The sequence below is a fragment of the Anopheles aquasalis genome, chromosome 3 (assembly GCF_943734665.1).
Source record: "Anopheles aquasalis chromosome 3, idAnoAquaMG_Q_19, whole genome shotgun sequence".
In the NCBI taxonomy this organism is placed as follows: Eukaryota; Metazoa; Arthropoda; class Insecta; order Diptera; family Culicidae; genus Anopheles; species Anopheles aquasalis.
The window spans coordinates 10,025,441-10,043,046 of record NC_064878.1 but is presented as its reverse complement, the minus strand read 5'-3'; the positions used below and the strand labels follow the sequence as shown (position 1 = coordinate 10,043,046).

General features: G+C 49.6%; 1 protein-coding gene and 1 non-coding gene across 2 annotated transcripts in view; both read left to right on the top strand.

Annotated features, from left to right (window-relative positions):
- The window catches only part of LOC126576450 (Krueppel-like factor luna), a 125,102-nt gene that overhangs the window by 72,406 nt on the left and 35,090 nt on the right, over positions 1 to 17,606 (top strand). The window contains exon 3 of the mRNA XM_050237718.1: positions 16,486 to 16,546. Within this exon, the coding sequence (XP_050093675.1) occupies positions 16,486 to 16,546 (61 nt within the window). The remainder of the gene's footprint in view (positions 1 to 16,485; positions 16,547 to 17,606) is intronic.
- Trnaq-cug (transfer RNA glutamine (anticodon CUG)) lies at positions 8,936 to 9,007 on the top strand. The gene has a single exon. It is a non-coding gene; the product is annotated as a tRNA-Gln (tRNA).

Genomic DNA, 17,606 nt, shown 5'->3' with positions numbered 1-17,606 from the left:
AGTTTAAGCGACGAACTCGGTTTGCCAAATCCGTCACCGTGCTAGCGTGCTCAAACCAACGTTTTCAAAGGCGGTGACCATCCAGGAGCATAAACAACCGATCAGTCCTATTGGACTGATTTTTTTAATTATGTAAAGCACATATTATTTGAAAAAATCGCTAGTAGCACATAAAACCGCTACCAAACATCCACCAAAAAAAATCAAATCGAGCTCGATCCATCCAGGAATATTCGGCTATACAATTTAGTAGAATCGAATGTAGAATAGTCTTCAAGGGTGGAAAATTCAAGCAGCTATCAACAAGCAATTATCCGCAGATCTCACACGCTGATCACGCCCTTGACACAACATTTTCACCAGCACAATGTCGCATCAAGCTGAACTTGATTGGCAAAACCCGAAATGGAGGCCTCAATATTTGACTTTGAGAGACTCGGCACCAATCGGCACCTAATTCGAGCGAATCGGGCCGCCCCGGGAATCGGAATTCCTCCGTTCGACCACGAAGGCCTTCACCTTTCATTGCCTCGCCAAACTCAATTCATCATTAAAATCTTCCCAAGACAAGCGGCCCTCCCTGTTTTGGACAGTTTGAATTCGACCGAACCGAAGCATCATCAAGGCCAACAACGACAATGTCTCCGGACCTATTCCGGACCGGACGACCGCGGTCTCAAATCTCTGCCACTGCCTCTGCCACCATAATCTAATAAAACAAACCCATTTTCTTCGACCCCTTAACGGCCTAATGAGTGGAGTAAACGGATTTGCGATCAAAACGGAACCGCAAGCCAACACCGAGGGGGGGATTCACACAGCGGCGGCAGCAGCAGCAACAATCCGGTGGTGATCCGGAGTGGCGGGTGGCGAAGCGCAATCGGCAATCAGCAGCGCGCGGATGCGAGGAAGAGGAGGTGGTCGCCCTCGGGGTAGATGATGAGAAACGGGATGTAGACAAGAACAAATTAATCACTCCTGGCAAATTGGTCACTTCACCGCCAGCCAGTGAGCGTGCGCGCGCGCGCCTGCTAGTTAGCCAATTTAATTAGGCGCTTCTCGAGTGGACCACTCTACTTGCTCTGCACGCAGACCTGGCGCCGTAAACAGAGAGACGAAAGGGAGAGAGAGAGAGAGCGGACGCCGGACTATCGGCAATGAGGAAATGGTTCAGCGCCGGGCTGCTGGTGGTGGCATCAACTTGCGGCACGAGAACGTCGCCTGCTAATTGACTGCTCAATCGCCATTACCCCATTTTGGTTTGCAGAATCTATCGCACGCGGGGACGACGGCAAGGAAAACACAAACAAGCAAGGGACGAATGCTGTGCGTAATCGTGGGAGCCAAATTCATGGTGTTAACACAATACCGGGCCACCGATGCCGATGCCGACGACGACGCCAACGCTTAGTTGGCCTTTTCCCGTTGTTAGCGCTGCGTTCCTGCGAGGTGCGATCACAGTAGCCGGTGGATGCAGATTAGCCAAAATACCAGCGTCCTCACTAACCGCAATCATTAGCGGAATTGCGGGCATGGCCGCTCATCATCAACACCGTGGCCAAACTGCGAACGGTTTCTCCCTTCTGACAGATTGATCGATGAGATTCGGTGAGGCGGTGGGAGTCAGAGTACGCTCTTCTTTCGAATTTATGTGGGGACGATCCAGTACTGACAATACCGGGTTGAACCTTGGCTGAAGCACTTTCTGTCCACTACCCCGAAATAAGGGTAACATTTGTAATATTTGCTGTCTGTAAACAGCAGAGCCATGAGATTTTTCGGTGATAAGATCATACTTTCTCATCAAAATACCATAAGATTTTTGAAAAGATCCTTAGAAATTTTATATTTCACCAAATTCTATAATTCTTGCCATAAAGCTACAGGTTACAAGAAGTAGAAGCCGCCAATAACTTAATCTATGTAGGATCAACAGCACTCACTATGACATAAATTAAGAGAACTGTGCTAGGATGTCAGTAATGGTCATACCTGATGCACGCACTCAAGATGATGATGCACTCAAGAAAGATGTTAATAAAGAAGAAGCTGGGATTATATAAGATCTTTATTGTTCCAGTACTCCAATACGCGGTTAAGGCTTGATCGCGTTAGAAAAAAGGATTCTCAGAAGACCATTTGTTCCTGTATGCGTAGCAGGAACTATGGAATACGCTACAGAAAGCAGAACTATACGCATTGTATGATGCTCTAACCGTCGATTAGTATAATGATGTTAAATTTGGTGGTCTAACGAACTAGAGGATGAAGGCCCTCGATCACAAGAAGTAGAACAGACGTTCGTCCCTTGCAGCACCTGATAATGAAGTAACGTTCTTGCGGCTAGTGTTGTGACACTTGCGAAGTTTACGAAATCGTTCCCCGTTCGACCGAATCATTATCCCGCAAACGAATGGCGAAAAAGGGCGGCACCGTTTCGCGAGAAATATTAAATTAAAAACTCGTTTACCGGCGGTCAACATCCCTCGCTCGCTTCCATCCCAGCCCCAAACTTTTGGGCCATCATTCGAATGATAATCGGTTTCAATTTGAATGCAAATGCGACAGCGATCGCACCGCGCATTGGCGATCCGCTGGAACTGCGCGATAGACATAAGGATGTGGCCAACGGGACATCACACGGAACTTATGTGAGATGGCCACTCGCTCTCTCTCTCTCTCCTTTGCGGGGGGTAGGGGGTGGGAAAACATTATCAAAACTCGATTAAAACAGCGCCAGTGGCGACAGTGCGGCTGCCTGAAAGGGTCATAAAAGCCTGTGCTGGCCACCAAAGGCATCACTCTCCCCCTAACGAAGATATGTTGCTGCTGTTTGGCGGTGCGTGGCTTTTACCGAAAAAAAAGCCAAAAACATCCGTTCACCACAAACCTTAACCCTTGATCTCTCTCTCTCTCTCTCTCTCTGCCTCTCCTTCTCTGTTCTCTCTTCGTCGGTGGCCAGGGGCATCCTGTGGTGTGTCGAGGAACCAGGATTCACCGACCAGCAAGCAAAGTGAATGGACGCGCATGTTTCGCGCCGATAAAGATCGCTTGCTGAGTTGCGGTGCGAATGAGTGGAAGATGCAACAATCTAAGCTCGCGCTCTTCTCGTGAGGGGGAGAGCGGACAACGACAGCGGATTGAGGAAGATTGACTGAGACGTTTTGGCAAGGCGCAAAGCGATCTCAAGGTCTCGGCAGCAAGAAGTCAGGAGTCAAACGGTTGACCTCGACACTGAGGCGACTGAGCGCTTCTCTATACACTCCACTCTCCGACTCAGAACATCACACCTAGTGGCCACCACACATTTGCTCGCCGGTCCGCATTCCATTCCCGTCCCTTCCCTTCCTTTTGTGGCGAATCCTGCGCCGAAACGAACCCACGGATTGATAGTGAGGTCGCGGTCGCGGTCGCGAGTGTTTTAGCAGCCGCAGCAGCAAGGAAGGAGAAGGAAGAGGCTTACTACTCTTCCGTCGCCGCTTGGCTAGCGCTTCGTTTATTTGTTTAATTTATAGCCAAAACCCATAAACCGGATTCGCTAATGAGGTGGACCTTACCGTCGGGCTGGCGGGCCAGCCGGCCGGCCGGCGTCGGGTCGGCCACCTTTTTATCCACCTCTCGCCAACGGTCGACCTTCCCGTATCAGCGTTGCTTTGTTTTTTTTTTATTCGCGACGGAACATGAATCTTCTCGCGATCCAAACCGAAAACCGGGACGGTAACGATCGTAAAGAGGGACAGAGAGGGAGAACGAAAGGGGGTGGCCAAAAAGGCAGAAGCAACCCCCGGTGGCGGGTCAGCTGTGCTTCGGATGGTCCATCAACAAATTAAATTAAAAAAGAAATTCGAGATGAACTTAAGGTGAGGGAGAGACCGGCACAGCAAACAATCGGTGCACTCTATTCAGTTCCTAATTTACGAACCGGATTGACCTGCTTGGGGAAGGAAGGAAGCCAGTTAGAAAAGGACAGCGAGAGAGAGAGAGCGAAAGAGTGAAAAAAATTGAAGGAAATCACTGATAAGGAGGAGGATTGTGCCAATTTTGAAAGTTTTTGGACAGTTGATGCCAATCACGAGGATGGAGATGTTTTCGCTGTCGTCGTCGCCTTGACGACCTCATCGTCGACATAGATCGCCCATTTTGCAAAACGTCATCAAAACGTCAGCCAGAGGGGCTCTCTCTCTCTCTCCTCTCCGTTCTTCAGCGAATTCCTGGAAGGAGATGAGGTTGAACTCGCGGGAAAATGCGGATCAAAACACGCTGGGGGCGCTGGCCAATAATGTATTCAGCTTGGTGCGCCGATGCTTTGGCCATTTTACCGCTAGCCAGCCTTATGTAAAACCTAAACAGGTGTCATCGATGGCATCGTAATGGGAATGGAGTATCAATAAACGCAAATCACGCTCCGATCGCGTTGAAACTGAAACCGTTGGCCACTCAGAGACTCACTCACCGGCAGCCACATTAGCGGCAGCAGCAACGGCAGCTGAAGAAGCGATAAATTATTCAACAACCCTCACACCAAACAAACAGACGAAAGGCAAAACAAAGCCACACTATGCGTGAGCCCAGAGCGTCCCAATAATCCCCCATTGTTGATGGGGAAGTGGGAAGCCACTCGGGGCTTTAATTCAATTTCCCCCCACGGGGGCCAGCGGCCAGGTGGAAGCCCGTCTGGGCCAAGTGTGTTTATGAGGGGATTATCATCGTTGTTTTCCTATATTTCATCGCATCAGTGCGGAACGGGGAGCTGATGTGGCCCATGATGGCGCTCTCGGACGGGTTTGTCATCGATCAACCATAAAGATGATCTATGGTCAGGAGTGGATCGATGAGCTGTTGCCACCCGTGGTTGCTGTTCAAGAAACGTGTGTGGTTGTCATTCTGGTTTAGTTTGGTAAGAAGGTGCTGTAGCACTATTACGAACTGATTGCCAGGGAGCTATGATAGAGCTTTTAGGGGGGCTTCTGTATTTTCGGGCCAAAAAATGTCCCGTTTTTGACGATTTTTTGTGACATAACCATTCAACTTAATTTTTTCAAATAAATGGCATATTAATCTACAACTTTTGAAGAATATTTAGTAGTGTTTTGAGCAACATTCATGTAAAAATTAACCCGTGGCATCTAATTTTGGTAGGCGTGTCGTCGCAAAGGTACTTTTACCGGTGCCCGTCGTAGCTGCGTGATGAGTCATCATAAAAATACAATTCAATATTCTTTTGATAAATTATAAGTTAACCCAGGGATCCCCGTCAAGTTTATGTTGAATTTCCTATTTTTCTATTTTTGGCAATGTTCAATGTTAAAGATATGTGTCACAAAACAAAATTAAATAACGAAGCCCCCCCCCCCTTAGCACAGGAGAACGAAGGAACTTTTTATTCCATAAAGGTTTTGTAAAGTCTTTGCTTCGTCCTTCTTGACTTGTATTATTAGTGGATGAATTTAATCCACCTAAAGAAGGATAGGTTCCCTGCTTATACTCTCGCCCAAGTCTTTTGTTTCAAAACCACGTGGATCAAATAATCGATTCTGCCAAATGTGATGAAGATGATGTAATGAAGGTATTTCGCCATGATTAGAAATTTGTTCAGATTCTAAAAACTTCGTTAGTTTATTCTTCGGAATAATTATTCTTTCTCCTTGATTGAAGATCTTGCCAAAGTTGCACTAGAAGCTGCGATTAAACAGCTGCAAAGGCGCACATAGAACTGCACTGTTATCATGTTGTAAGATCCTTAATTTTAGAATCATCTTCATCATTATCTGAAATTCAGAGGAATACGGTGATAAACAACAGAACATGTGACCTGCTACTCCAGCATAAAGCAACAGCACGAGCTGAGCAGCATCAACTGTCCAAAATGCAAATGTCCTTGAATGCCATTTTAATATCGCCTTTCCACCGCCACCTGGCTTAATGCACCGCCACCGTTGACCTCCGGTGTTCCGAGAGCACCATCTCCCCCCCCTCCACCCCGGGTCGGCCTCTAGTAACGATCTCGGCGTGGACGTTGTCGTGGTCGTCATCGTATGGTGCGTATTAAATTACGGTAGCAATTAACCGGACGACCGGTGACGATTGCACACACCGACCGACCGGCCGACCGACCGGACACTAATGAGCTACAAATGTACCCCCTTATGCACACACCCCCCCCCCCCCCCCCCCCCCGTGGTATGACGGATGAACGATCGACGGCCCGCTCTCCGGCCCTTTTTTGGGGGCTCTCCGGTGGAGCTCCTCATCCCTCCCAGCGCCCCTCAATCACAACGCGGTTGTGGGTGAAATGGGGACGGCACAAGTTGATTTAGCGGCCCTCGCGTCTCGTCTGTTGAAGGGGATTGCCTGGTTGGCTGACGGGGAGTTTTTTTTTTGCTTCTCTTCTTTCTATGTGTGTAGACCATCTTAAATCACTAGCATCGCCCGCTAGCGCTTGCCTCAATTATTCGGTGATACTCGAAGCGAAGGTCAGCAACGCCTCGCGAACGATTGCGACACGGTCCGCGGCGCTGCCGAGAGATGATCGCGAGAAGAAGGAGTCCCCCAACGGGGCTCTTCGGTGAGCGAGACATTCAATCAGCGAGAAGTCTCTTTCACTTTTTTTTTATAATTCGACGATCATCTAATTTGGATGCCACACGTGACTACGGCTCAGTGCTGCAGGTTTACGATTAGTAAAGCTCGTCGCAACCTTGTCTCTTAGCAGCAGCAGCAGCGGATCGGCTAAGACTTTTGACCCTTTGCGCAGAGTATAAGCATCTAAGCCAATATACGGCAGTAATTTCTGTTTTCTACCGTCCCGACTATGAGATTTTGGGCCTAAAAATGAGTGATTGGAAAAATGGATTGTTTAAATAAGAAAGAATTTGAAAAAAATATCTGTTAATATCAGTAGTGACGATGGTATTGGATTGCAGCAAATGCTCTCTTATCAAATTTAACATCTACAATGTTGATGGACGTGGATTTTTGATATTTCGACTCCGAGATTGATGGACTGTAAGAAAAAAATGAAAGCTCGATAGCTAGAAACTTTCCAAGGGCTACGGTACATATTTCGCCAATAAATTATAGTATGGACAAAAGGTCACAAGATTGCCTTCATTTTTCTCTAACAAACAGACATACTGTCTGTCCTCGCTATCCTCAAAATGAGGATACTCTTGAATTGATGTTGAAATCATGCAAATCGTAGTATTTCCGATTACAAAGCAACACAACTGGCAACTGACTGGCTGTTTCAACTGCAAAAGGGCAGCCTTTACGTCGCCAATAACTTTCTTCGCGTCCATAACTGTCGGAGTCGGGGAAAGATATGAGAATCAAAAGAAGTATGAGATCTCCTCCTCTGCTTCCATCCAGCATGTGCGTGTCACGGGAACACACTGGACCACAAGGTATGCCACGTACCCAGATACCGCCCTAAAACCGCGGAGAACCCCAACAAGTTGGCCCAGTTTCTTTCTCGGTCGCCTTTATCGCTTTTCTATCGAATTTGCATAACAAATGGAGGATGCTGAGGACTGCGTGTTTTTTGCCTGGTTTACTGTACGCTTACGAACGCTCCCTCGTTCGTGGTCGCGTGTTCTTCCACCACCAACAACATTCGTTCGACGCCAACGAAAACGGAGATAACTCTCCTCGCGGTCCACCACATTTCGCGCTCAAATCGCTCTATTCCGCGAACGCGTGGTCAACAAACGCGGGGTGCATCTCGCTCCAACCCACACCCCGCACACTGGGCACTGATATCTTCATCTTCACCGGAAGGCCACACGAGACTCTGGCTCACCGCTAATTGATAAATTATACGAAACATCGCTCGGATCGGGACGATCAGGTCAGGCGCTCATATTCGAGGCAAGCTTTCACTGCTTCATCCCCAACTCGTGCCCGAAATTCCTGCAAATTCCTAGTCCGCGATCGACCACTCTGAATGCAAACGACTTAGCGAGGCACCCCCGTGATTCGGCGCAGTGATCGATACTTGAGGAGCACATTTGCTGCCATCTGCCGCGCAACTCGCCACAATCGGAACGATCTGACGACACCGCGTCGCGGGTGATCGCGTGACAGCAAAGCCACGATGGCTCTTGGGTGAAGACCTTGACCATGCTATAAAGGGGGCCAGCGTGCGAGCTGCCTTAGGTGTGTCCAGCGCGCGATCGATACCTGCTCCAGGCGTCACCGGATAATAATGTCATCTCGGGCGCTACTTTCGGTCACGGTTGCAGCCGCTGGCCGGGACGAACCGGGCATCAAAAAGGGAGGGTAAGAATGAAACGAAACCCCCCCCCCCTGCCAGAAAGGCCAATCCTAATGTCTAATGTTTCTTGGTCAGAGTCGCTCGAGGCGCTCAGGAGTTGACGAAGTCGAACTAAAGCGGAACCTGGCCATACCAGGTGACACCGTAGCTTGACATTCGCCGGCACTTTAATGGTGGCTCGCCGGTGGCTCGGTGCATAAATTATCGAGCACAGAAACATGTCACGACGACGCCTGCGCGCATCCGCAGGCAGGGTGAATGTGAAATTCTAGACTCTCACCCATGAGTCGCAGCTGCCGAGAGAGTGTGTTATGTCTTCTGCGTCACGACCCGGCTTGGAAGTCGTTCTCCGCCCATACTGACCCAGGCCTTTGAAAGAGCAGATTTTGCAAACTCTTGCCCCTGGTTAATAGACTTTCCGTTTAGTGTTTGAGGAGTTTAAGGGGCAAAACGTAGCAGTTAAATATAGTTTTGCTGTTATTTTCGTGCTTGTACGAGATCTACGTGTGCTCGTCTAGCCGCCAAGAGTTGTGTTACGCTTGGTGTGATGCATGATGATTTTTAAAAATAGTCTCGAAAGTAAACAGCGTGAAACGCGCCCGTCACCGGTCAGTGGGCGGTTGTAAGCAGCTGAATCTAAACGACGGTAATCACACCACGAACGGTTCCATGGTGTAACGGTTAGCACTCAGGACTCTGAATCCTGCGATCCGAGTTCAAATCTCGGTGGAACCTGCCGCATCAAAGTCTCTTTTTTTCGTAGCACCGTGCTCGTCTAGTTAGAGCTATTTTTGGTTGGTAGCGATCGAAGTGTAACATTTTCAACCCTTTACCACTCCACCACTACTACCACCCACTCCCACTATCAGGTCACTTATACGGGAGCAACCTTGTTAGTACATCGATTAGTCATTACAAGGCGCGCCCCCGTCGTGAGAGCGGGGGAACTGCTCGGCAATCTCGGAGATCGCAATCAACCGACTACTGCTGTGCGCGCGCGCAAGCTCGCATACGATACTAGCCAAGTCTCGGTTGCACTTGACCGAGGTTAGGCACTAGCGCAGTAGCACTCCCGTAGGCAACCAGAGCGGGGAAAGGCCACTCGAAATGCAAATGCATTTGGCCTCAGGCCCCTAGCCACGGCGCGACGGCGACGGCAACTGCCTTGCCGAATGTCAAGCTAGGCTCTAGGCTGCATCTCTTCTTTATATAGAGAGCGAGAGCGAGAGAGAGAGAGAGAGAGAGAGAGAGAGAGAGAGAGAGCCAGAGAGAGCCAGAGAGAGAGAGAGAGAGAGAGAGAGCCAGAGACGACCATGATCGACCCTGAATCGCCATTACGGGGTCGCTCCCTTCTAATCTGCCCGCCTCACCTTGCCGCCCGTCTATATCCCAGTTGATGGCCACGCAACCTAACCTCACTCTCTTCCAACAGGAACTCCCCCAGCAGGCCGCGGGCAAGCGAGCGTGCGAGCGAGCGGGCTACTGCGTGGTCTTGGCAATAATTAAAACAAATCGATTACGAGCAGCATGCCATGACGGTGCCAGTGTTGCCAGCCACACAGCGCCCCTTGCCTAGATCTTTGCTTCTGCTCCTCGCAGGCGGGGGGTTACCGCTATTACTTATCATAAACTATCGCAACATGTCCATCGAATGGCCCTCTTTGGTGGTGCTGATTTTGTTGGAGGCTTTGTGTTGCTCCCGGGCACCGGCCAGCCAGTGGCAGCCAGCACTAAAGTGGCGCTTTATGAGCCACTTGTATTAACTCGTCAGCGCGCTTTATGAAACTTTCATCCCAGCACCGCAAGCAGACCGTAGTAAGAGACCCCTGCTGTGTGCACTGGACATTCTGGATTAAGATTGGACCAGTTCTTGGTGGCCGGTGGTAGCAGGTGCCTTCCAGTCGTCGCCGTCGTCGTCGAATGTAGGCTCGACCAACCAAGCAACCCTCCTCTGAACTGGCTGCTAGATGGCTGCTGGCTGGTTTATTCCCAATCTTGAAACCGTCTCCGTCCTACGGTGGCGCACTACTGACCTCCACAACACGCGCCACGATCGCAAGCCCCCCCCCTCCCTCCTGTTACCACTTCGGCAGCACCGCCGAGCACCATAAAGAACAAGATTAATGGTTCGCTGAATGGTCGCAGAGATTTATAGCAGCGACAAGTGAAACCAGCTGTCAGACACATACGCGGCGGACCGATCGCAATCGCGCTCCGGTCCCGTCCCGTGGCTACGGTTTCCTGATCTTGATCGGTTTTTTCGCCTTTACACTCGGGGCTACCCCCTCGTCCCATGCCATGCGTTCGCTAATGCTGATGGTGGTCAGCCTTTTTGGGGGGCCGGTGGGTGGCAGTAGCGGAGGCGGCTCATATGATGCAAGCACACACGTACACAGACACACATACACAGTCACAGACTTTCAGCTGATGAATATTATGCGATAGATCTCTCCGGCCGGGAACTGGCCACCAACACCTCTTCCACTCCCTTTTGAACTCGCCCTATTGGTCGGTTCCGCTTTGGTCGATCGCTTCTGTTCGTAGCTAAAACGGGACTGAATCGGGTCTCGGACATACCCAAGGTTACCGCTATAGCGCTTCCTGGTGGCACGGATCGCAAATTGGAGCAAACAATGGGCCACCGGTTTGTCCTTCGTCGTCGTCGTCGTCGTCCTGCCTCAATGTCCTGAACTAGGAACCAGGTTCTGTGCCGAGCCTGCTGCGGGTGCGGTTAGAACGTGGTGTGTGCGAACGATCGAGTTTGATCGTACTTCCTGGTGCGATCCACGGCCGACCAGTACCAAAGGGGGGGGGCCGGGAGGGCGGTCTTTAGAATCGTGCTAGCGGTGCTACTGGCCATTTACTTTTTTGGCAAGGGATCACCGGTATTATTGATTTCTGCTAGAATCTAGATATGAAGCTGGATTCAATAACGTGTCGTTCACCTTATCGGTTGTTAAATTTAACGAGATTGCTTTTTCTTTTTTGTTGCTACTACCCTGGAGCTACATTCACTCGAATGTTGCCACCTGGTTAGCGTCGCTTGACGTCACGCTTGTTGCTGCTACACCGTACTTGCGTTTATTTTTAGCTACTTTATGTTGTGTTGCTGTGAGGATTTAAGTAATGGAATTGTTCTACATAGACTACGCGTGATTCCTGTTCTTCCAGTTATCGAGATCGAGATCTATCTTCCACATTGATTGACACTCTGTCACATTTTGGATTCTAATTCTATCCACCTTCCCTTCGCTGGCAAGCATTCTAAGCACCTTCAATAGCTCCCGGCCCATGGCAATGGTTTATGGCCTTGCCACACTTTCTAATCACGAGCTACCGGTGCACGAGACTCCTCGTCCGTGTGGTTCTCGTCTGCGCGACTGACAGCTGCTGTCATGTGGCGGAAAGGGGGGGGGGGGTGGGGGTGGCTAGAACATTTGCAATGCCACGCCATTTCGGGTGCTGCTGAGAGTATAGCAGTCGATCCCCTGAGCTGCCCCGCAGGAAAACGATGGAACGATCCCTTCGCATCGTTTTTGACCGCCAATTTCCACGCAATGTCCGCCCTCGCTGTTGACCACGGCATTGCGTTGCGGGGGTATAAAAGTTTGTTGCACACCGTACTGCGTTTGATGGATTGGTACCATTTCAAGTGTGCAGAGAAGAGGTCCATACTGCACCAATTTGAGGGTGGGGGGGGTGGCACCTGTAATGCCTACGGGGCTCACAGTGCGCGATCGTATCTGATCTGCAACTGAGCTACGGCCAGTGCTGCTGCTGCTGCCGCTGCTCATAATTTACTCGCGAATGACAGCGAAGGTGGCACATTAGGTGCTGGTCCATTTCGTAGCCTTTCAAACATAAACGTACTACTGCGGGACTCGGTCGCCCAGATCGAACCGCACCTGCGGGGGTCTTCAGGTGCTGTCTCAGTGGCACCAGCACAAGAAGGAAGGAGGGTTGCAGTTGCAGTTAAGTGCCATGTAATTTACGGTCCATACAATTTAGTCCAAAAAGCACGACGACGACGACGACGACGATGACCGCTAGCTCGAAACGGTAATGATCGATTGATGGATCTCTACGCTGTCGCGCAGCTAACTGAAGCAATTTGTTTTAACGTCTTCCAGGTGAAATGGAGGCGCATTTGAACGGTGTACGATGTACGTGGTGTAGGCCACCATCATCCATCGTCGCGGCTCCGTCGTGGTTCGTGGCATGATTAGTTTTTGATAAACGATTCGAACGATCCCGCCCCTAGTACCCTAGTGAGTGCTCTGGGGCGGTTAATTGGTTTACAGGGGGGTTCACCGGGATGACGGATGGTATCCAGAACTAGATGTCATTTACTAAATGTAACCAATACTTTGTAGCAGGCTTACTGGATTTTCCAGATTATCTGCAGCTATCCCTTGTATAGCTGGGTATATTCCCAATAATATTGAATCTTGCACAACGTCATCACTTTTGGTCTGTATCCTGTTTTGGTGCCGGTAGCTTCTTCTTCTCAACACGGGGCTACATCTAGCCCCAAATTAAGCGCAAACTTTCCCTTTCGCTCCGAGAAGACGTAGCTACCGAAGATGCGGCACTGGGTCATGTTATGCCACCATCAGAGCGCTCCTCCAAGTGGTCCTCTCTTCTAACGAAAGTCAGTAGCAATGTATCCGTACAATTGTGACACACTGGTGGACCAGTAGAGCAGCACAATGGACTGGATGAGGATGAGATGACAGTTAGAAGAAGAAGAAGAAGAAGCGCTACCATCGATGGTGGCCCATCTAGTCCCTGGGTCTGGGTGGTCCGGCCACTCGACGACTCGACGGCGGGACCCACCACAATACCGTACGCGCACGTACTGTACCTTGGGCAAATGCAAAACCACCACCGCCACCGTCGTCTAATGATGCGATCCTTAAGTGGAGGCCAGGAATGAATGTTGTTTTCCTTAGAGCTCGCACAATTTCGCGCGCTCGGTTTTCTCATTCCTTTTTGTTTTGTTATTTTATTCTTCCTCGTCCCCTCGCGGTGGAAGATGTGTCCGCAAGAGTCCATCTTTGTCCCCCATCCCATGGGTTTATACATCGTCTAATTCAGGGGTCTCAAACTCATATAGGCACGCGGGCCGCAGAGCACAGTATCAGCAAAGCAGCGGGCCGCAGTTTAAGGAATCCGAGAGTCCGCGGGCCGCACCTTTATGTGGTGAATGTTAAAATGTTGAGAATTTTTTCTTTATTCAATTTTTCGAACGTTATTGTCATTGTAGATGTAAGACAAATCTTTAATTCCAACATGCGCATAAAAAAATGACAAATTTGACATACAATGACATACAATTAACGACCATAAACATCTAAAATTTATTCCGCGGATGTGGCCGCGGGCCGCACAAAATAGTTTGGCGGGCCACATGCGGCCCGCGGGCCGCGAGTTTGAGACCACTGGTCTAATTAACGGTTGGTTTAGTGTGTCGCGTTTCTGTGTTTTTTAGGGGGTGGTCATCACAACATCAGACCAGCAGAAAATGACATTTATGCTGCGCGCGGGACCAAGCGTTTTAGAGACAAACAGACCAACCGTTCCGTTCCGTCGTGTTCGCGTTGTGGTTGCTGAAATGTTTTCGTGGCTAATGATGGGTTTTTAGGGGGGTTTGGTGGGCTAGAGGAAGAAGACACCACCATTACGACAGGACAGTAATTATGGCGGCCTGTGCATCACTTCAAATTCATCCAAGACCAACCATCGCACGTCAATCGCCGTTTATCGAACCATGAATTTGGGAATCCGGCAAACAAATCAATCACACATCGAGGGAGCGCACACGTTTTGCAACGTTAAATGCCGCACTCTGGCCGGCCGGTCGGCCGAGCGTAATCTTACATAAACGATCGTGCGAAAGGTCAAACCAACTGTTCACCAGTGTATGTGGATGTTCCAAAGATACCTAAAGTCATCCCAGAAGTAATCGTCTCATCGTCTGGATCTCTGGCTTTGATCTAGCGCATCAGCAGCAGCCACAGTCGCAATGCTGCAATCCTAGTCTAATGAATCCAAATGCCTTTCTCTCCTTGTTGCCCTCTTCTCTCCTGCCGATCCCCTTCCACTCTAATGATAAGCTCCGGTTCCGCCCTAGGACGCGTTCATGTTCAGGTTCATTACGTCGATGGGAGGGACGGAACGGTAAGCCACGGCGACGGAAGTGCAGCTCGCTGCGTCGCTGATGGTTGCTGTGGCCTTTACCAGCTTCCAGGCGTACCCCCTTCTCCCTAGGATGCAATTGCATTACTAGACGATCGGCACACGGTGCAGCGCAATCAGCTAAACATTCGATCACGCCGCTCGATCGCATCCACGTGATCAACGCTAGCGGAGATCGTAAGAAAAAGAAGTACAACCTGAGAAGATGAAGAAGAAGAAGAGGGAGAAGACGAGCAGCAAAATCCTAAACAAACAGCAACGACGGCTGCGGTGGCACACCTTTGCGATCGCGCACTGGATCGCGTTTTTAATGAATGTTAGAAGAAAAGATTAATGTAGCAACAGCACAGAATACAGGCAGACGTACGAGAGACAAAGAGAGAGAAAGAGAGAGCGCGCAGAAAGAGAAGAAACGAAACGGAACAGGATCGATCAACGAAGAAGCGATCGCGCATCGCGCTGCCTGCGACTCATAAACTGATGCTGCTGCTGCTGCTGCTGCTACATAATTCTCCCACGCTCTGCGATCTCGCTCTAGTGCGGTGATCCAGCCAGCCCCTCCCTCTGCTTTATGTAAGAGATGCTAAAACGCGATCCGCGATCCACTATTCCATCCACCCAGCGGGGAGCTGAGGTCCCGTACTAGGTTGGAGATCGAATCGCTCGGCGATCGTCGAAGGTGCCAGCAGCTAACCGGAGCATCCGTGTGCCCCTCGGTGTGTATTTGTGTGTCGCTCGCTTGCGGTTCCCTTTCACTCTGGCCTACCTTCCTTCCAGTCAGTCAGCCAGCCAGCAAGCCAGCAAGCCAGATTGAGAGCAGAACGCCCAAAACGCGGCCGGGCGCTCTCGTCTCTCGACCACCAAGAGCAAGACCCTTTCGCCTTCCTGTGCCACGGTGCCTTGGCCAAAAGGGCAAGCTGCTGATTTGGGTTTGGCGGGTTGGGTCCTCGTTTCCTCCCCCCCCCCCCCAAAATGCCGCCCCATCACAATCCCCATATACGGTCGATCGGTGGGATGCTGGTGGTGAGCGCCACCGAGGTCGCCACCGTGGTCCCTAGCTGCCCATTGCACAAGACACAAATCGAGACCATCGAGAAGAAGACGAAACCGTCGTCGGTTTGGGGTGGAGATGAGCTAAGGGCTCCTTAGGCTAAGGGTAGCAACCGCGCCATCGGATCATGAAACATTTATTGAACGTCAACAGTATCATCTGGTACAACGCCTTGAACGGGCGGAGGATCCAGGCCCGATCCGAAACGCGACCCGAAACGCGGGAGGTTCGTTTCCTTCGAAACCGTTTTCCAGGTCGCCGGCGAATGGCCTAGGAAGGCGCCAACGCGGGAGTCACGCGAACCACGACGCAAACGAACGGTTTGAAGACGGTTAGGAGCTCGCGGGAGCCGTCTTCGGAGGCGTGTGAACGTTTTGGGTTAGGCCTGGCCGCGACCAGCCACAGCTTAGAGGTCGTCATCGTCCTCCCTCTCTCTCTCTAGATCGATTCGACGACGCACAAACGCTATTTGCTCGAGGATCCGGGAGTTCCACGGGAGGAGGAGTGGCCCTCCTTCTTCTTCTCTCAAAACGGTGAACCATATTTTGCGCCCGGGCAGAGCCACAAGGCCGTGATGTGGACCGTGAGCGAGGAAGTTGCGCCGTTTGCACGAACTGTCGAGGGGGGTTGGGGTTTGGTGAAGCAAAAAATAAAACGTGCCCGATAATTGGGTTGTTCCCACGCACCGTAGGGTTGCTTCGGTGGTCGACGAACGAGTGCGGGTCTTTTGGGGGGGGGGGGGGATGATTGTCATCTGGGTGTGTCCCTAGAATGGTGCCAAATGGGAGCGATACGGTTCAGCACGAAGCGAACCACCAACAAGCGCCTTAATGGCGATCAATAAATTTATCGCGCGCGCGCCCGCGCGTCCACTTGCAGCGTCCAATCGATTTAGCACAATTAACCTAACAACCGTTTTTGTTTGCTTTCTCTTTTTGTGCCGTTTTTTGTTCGTCTTCTGTAGGCAGAGGGCCCACCAGTCCAGCTAGAGCCTGTCGACCTGAGCGTCCGTTCGCCACCGAAAGGTAAGTGTCATGTTTTGGGGGGTTGCCGTATTGCACTGCACTGATTTCAGCTACAACAACAATCGGTAGAGGAACATGTTTTGGGATATCGAACCGGTGAAATGCTTTGCGAAAATCAGGAATAACGAAGGATATAATGGTGTTTGTGAAAAAAGTGTTTAATAGGTTCGTTGTTGCTACCAGCATTTAAGTTCTTTGATCAAAATTGTGCACCTTCTTCTCTGGATGTAAATCTTCATAAAATCAAACTACTCTCAGGATTAGTAGAAATGAATTCTAAGTAGTTGTTCATTGCAGAAATATGGTGCGTTTTGTAACACATGACAAGCGTTTTTGAGGATTATTGTTCCGAAACTAAAAGAAAAACTAATGAAGCAATGGGCTCTCTCTAACCGACAAAAGAGAAACGTGTTTTTGTCTGTAAAAGGATGTTTTTTAGTCTCTTTTGTCGTGAAATGCTATGTTATTGGACTATGTTCTTTAAAAACTATTCAAAACCTTTCCTAAAAACCTTTCCAAAAAATCATGTTTTCCATCAACGAATGTTATTAAATTAAAAGTAAGACTCCTGATAGGTTTCCTTTACTATGAAGAGACTATGAATGCACTTTGAAAAACGTGTTGTGTATTACAATATGAAATTAATCGACTTTTCTCTCGTAAATCGCAATCAAAAGTAGAAGTAATTGACCTTGTTACAATAATGAAAAACACTTTTAAACTGTTGTCAATAACGTGAGCTTTAAAGATATATTTTAATTAAACAACTTTTGTCACAATATAAATTTCTTATCGAAATATCATCTGATAAACGTCCATAATACATTCTCGTCAACGTTTACCAAATGTTTGTTCAATCAAAATGGTAAAAAAAAAGCTCTCTTTGCAATGCAGAAGCTTAATGGAGACGCCACCATGCAACAAAAAGAATGGGCCAACTGCTCGGCAGTGCCCGAGTGATATGGAAGCGTTCTGAACAATGTAATTTTAATCCGAAGCTAAGCTAACTTGTACGTAAATTACAGTTACAACTAATTTCGAAATGAGCGGTAGTATCTGG